General features: G+C 32.9%; 1 protein-coding gene across 1 annotated transcript; it reads right to left on the bottom strand.

Moving 5' to 3' along the window:
* Positions 1-223: 223 nt before the first annotated feature.
* On the bottom strand, positions 224-3,281 carry LOC104229016 (NAC domain-containing protein 100-like). Its single transcript, XM_009781579.2, has 3 exons — positions 3,106-3,281; positions 1,742-2,007; positions 224-855 (listed from the first exon to the last, which is right to left on the bottom strand). The coding sequence occupies exons 1-3, from the start codon at positions 3,257-3,259 to the stop codon at positions 352-354; spliced, it is 924 nt and encodes a 307-aa protein (XP_009779881.1). The 5' UTR covers positions 3,260-3,281; the 3' UTR covers positions 224-351.
* Positions 3,282-3,486: the final 205 nt, after the last annotated feature.

The raw sequence follows: 3,486 nt of genomic DNA on the forward strand, positions 1-3,486 counted from the left end.
AGTCTTTCTTCTTTTATTTTTTTTTAAATTTCGCGCTCAATCAAACACCACCACATAAATTACAACTGTAGATGTGGAACCTTAATATGATTGTAAAAAAAAGATATAAGTACTAGACTAGGGATTTTCCCATGTCAATCAAAGACTAAATAACATAAATTTACCACGTTTTTGACTTATTTTTGTCTCATAGACTTTTACCCTATGGACTTGACAGTAAAAATATATCTAAAAGCATTAATTCCATCAAATAGTCTTGGTTGGTTCCAACTCCTCCTTTACAAAGCTGTAGTTAGTTGTGCTACTAAAGACTAATTATAACGTACGTACATAGTTACGTTCCTCGGCTCTTCACCAAATATTGGAGTCCAATTTGTACGGTTGCTCCTGTGTCTCTTGCTGCTGGACAGAATTATCAAACACCATAGATGAAGAAGGTCCCCCAATATTAGTAAAATTAAAACTAAAATCGTTCCCTTGTATAGGTGGCATAAATGAGTAATCTTGAGTAGTAGTTGTAGCTTCTCTTGGTTGATAGCCCCTTAACTGTAATGCCCTAAAAAGCAACGAATTTACTGACGAAAGATTAGAGCTGTTTAACAAGCTAGAAGCCAAGTTCATATTCATATTCTCATTGTTGTAATTGTGCAAGGAAATATTGTTGCTAATCATCCCATTTGATGAATTGGCTAGGCAGTTGAAATTTATTGGTAGCTCAATATCTCCAAGTTCATTTGTAATTATTGTGTTAGTGTCACAATTAGGAGACTCTAGGGATTGTGGAGAAGATGATGTTGGCTGTGGTTTCTTCATAGTTGAACTCTTTTGGAACACTCTACAAACTACCCATTCCTCCTGAAAGCAAGAAAAAAGAAAGTGTGATTCAATGTAGTAAAAATTTAAGTTATATACACCGTCAGAATAAACACATTTAACAATGCTAGTATAAATGATAAATCCAGAAAAATAGAGTGGCCATCCTCTATCAGTCTCATGGAGTACTAGATCTATTCCTTTCTTCTAGAGGTGCTAAGTTAAAACTTAATTATTGCTCCCTTCAATTTAAAATATTTGTAGCTGTTTTGTTCCAAAATATTTTATATTTTAGAACAACAAAATGCCATTTTTAAGTAATTAAATTATTACCATTCCAATTAGTAGAGTGCATGTTAATTAAGTAGAATATAAGAAAAGAATAAGGGTAGTTTAGACAAAAATCTTATGATTAAGAATATTAAATGTCTGTACAAGAAATTTATGTGGACATGAAGTAGTTTTATTTTACTTTCTTAGTAATTTACTATCTCTGTCATAAATTATGTGACACACTTTCCATATTAGCTTGTTTCACGAAGAATATCACCTTTCACTTATTGAAAATTATTAATTTTTTTTATCCCAAATTATTCTTAATGAAATGACTTGTTGAGAGCCTCACCACCACTTATGTAAAATAAAATAACATATGAAACTATTACCACCATTTATTTAAAAGAATACTTTTAGCAGTTTGAAGGGGAGCCTTGGCGTAATGGAAAAGTTATTGTCCTATGACCAGGAGGTCACGGGTCACGACATGGAAATAGCCTCTTGCAGAAATGTGCATAGCAGGAGCTTAGTGCACCAGACTTTTTTTTTTTTTTTTTTTTTTTTTTTGTAGTTTGTATACATTTGACTTACATGCCACAAGCAGTCAAATTACATCATATAAAATGAATCAGAGGGAGTAATTATACATTACCTTAGAAGGTTTGAAACCAAGTCTGGTTTCAAGTCTATATTCATGCATAACCCAATTGGTTTTCTCACCCTTGGGAGCTCTTCCTTTGTAGAAAACTAGGGTTTTCTTCATCCCAACAAGAACTCCTCCACGAAAAATCTCCTTGTCTTTACCTGTTGTTTTCCAGTAGCCTGCTTCTGTTGCTCTATTTGTGCGAAGGCCAGTTGGGTACTTCCTATCTTTAAGACTATAGAAATACCATTCCTTTTCTCCCATTGAAGCTTTAGCTGTACAATTCAATATAACAATATAATGTCAATATTTCATTATCTTTATAGCCAGCTAGGCTTTGTTGTGCGGACTCTCCAGAAATATCAGCTGACAATATTTTAGAAAGTTCGAGCAACATAGCAGCTAAATTATTACTTCGAATTTTCATGCAACAACATCTTTGTTTCTTTTTTAGTTTTTTATTTTTCTTGACATAGTGGTTGCTATTTGTTGAGCTTATTTAGTTAGAAAGAATTTCCATTCATTTTATTCTCCTGGATCTCCACTTTGACACGCCATGTTTGTCAACATAGATTATAAAAAAATGCTACTAGTAAACAAGCTGCAATATTGATAAAAAAAAAATATCCAGAGAGCTTTTGCAAAAGAAGGATGTCATTTTCTGTTTGTTTGATAGGTAAATAAGCATTCTTACATGCAGGTATAAACTCAGACGCAATTTTTGCATATTATTTAACTATATTTAGGGTAAACTGTGTTTTTTCTTGGAAAAAGAAAAAGAATGAAAGAAGATTAACAGAAGCAAGAAATTTATCTCATTTTTGTTCTCCCTTGGTTTTCTTCTCATGTCAAAAGAAAAACATAGAAAATCTCGATCCATCCCATGAGTGCTTGTCAAATTTGAATTTCCTAATACATGGTATATTATGCTTTTAAATACATTAGTCCACAGTAAGATCTGGATCTACATCGCTTTAGAAAAATCAATAGGTAAAAACTAAAAGCAAATGCTGCAGGAATCAACTAATTAAGTGTATCATCATGCTAGATGCTACAATATTATATAAGCCGACTTTACAAATAATTCAGATTTGTATGACCTAATTAAAGCGATATTTGAACCCCTTTGACTACTTCATTAGAATTTTTTCCCATGTCAAATGGATTCAACAGTGTATATATAACGAAAAAATTCACTATTTGCATAGTAATAATCTTTTAACGAATCGAAGGGAATTCAGTTGAACCCCTTTCCTTCGTCTAGCTCCACCACTGCTTCTATGTTGTTTGTTGACTGTGGTATAAGGGGTTGAAGAGAAAGAATAATTAAAGCAAATGATCAAAGAGAAGGATGCAAAAGAAAATACAGTTACCAGGGAGGTCCCAAGGCTCGCACTTGTTGAGATCAACATCAGCAATAGCTCTAGCATTGAAACTGAAATCAGAAACTTTGTTAGTAAGATAAAAAGTGATGAGTTCTTCATCTGTGGGATGGAACCTGAACCCTGGAGGAAGCTTTTCCTCCATTGTAGGATAGAAACTTTGTTTAATTTTGTGAGGGGATTAATTAAAGTACGGATACAAAGAGGCTGCTTATTATATATGGTGTCAAGCTGCGTTATTTCCTATGTACCATACTTCTGGAAGAAGCAGCCAATTCCTCAGTCTTTTTTTAATCTTTATAGTATATGATTATTACAGCTACCGTATTGACAAAGATAGTGTATATACGAGGGAGATTTATATTTTCATTT

The sequence above is a fragment of the Nicotiana sylvestris genome, chromosome 10 (genome assembly GCF_000393655.2).
Source record: "Nicotiana sylvestris chromosome 10, ASM39365v2, whole genome shotgun sequence".
NCBI classification, from domain to species: Eukaryota; Viridiplantae; Streptophyta; class Magnoliopsida; order Solanales; family Solanaceae; genus Nicotiana; species Nicotiana sylvestris.

Coding starts and splice junctions, on each gene's coding strand:
- LOC104229016 (XM_009781579.2), bottom strand. CDS start 3,259: ATGGAGGAAAAGCTTCCTCCAGGGTTCAGGTTCCATCCCACAGATGAA. Junction 2,008..3,105: donor CGAGCCTTGGGACCTCCCTG/GTAACTGTATTT, acceptor TGAATTGTACAG/CTAAAGCTTCAATGGGAGAA. Junction 856..1,741: donor TTGGTTTCAAACCTTCTAAG/GTAATGTATAAT, acceptor TCTTGCTTTCAG/GAGGAATGGGTAGTTTGTAG.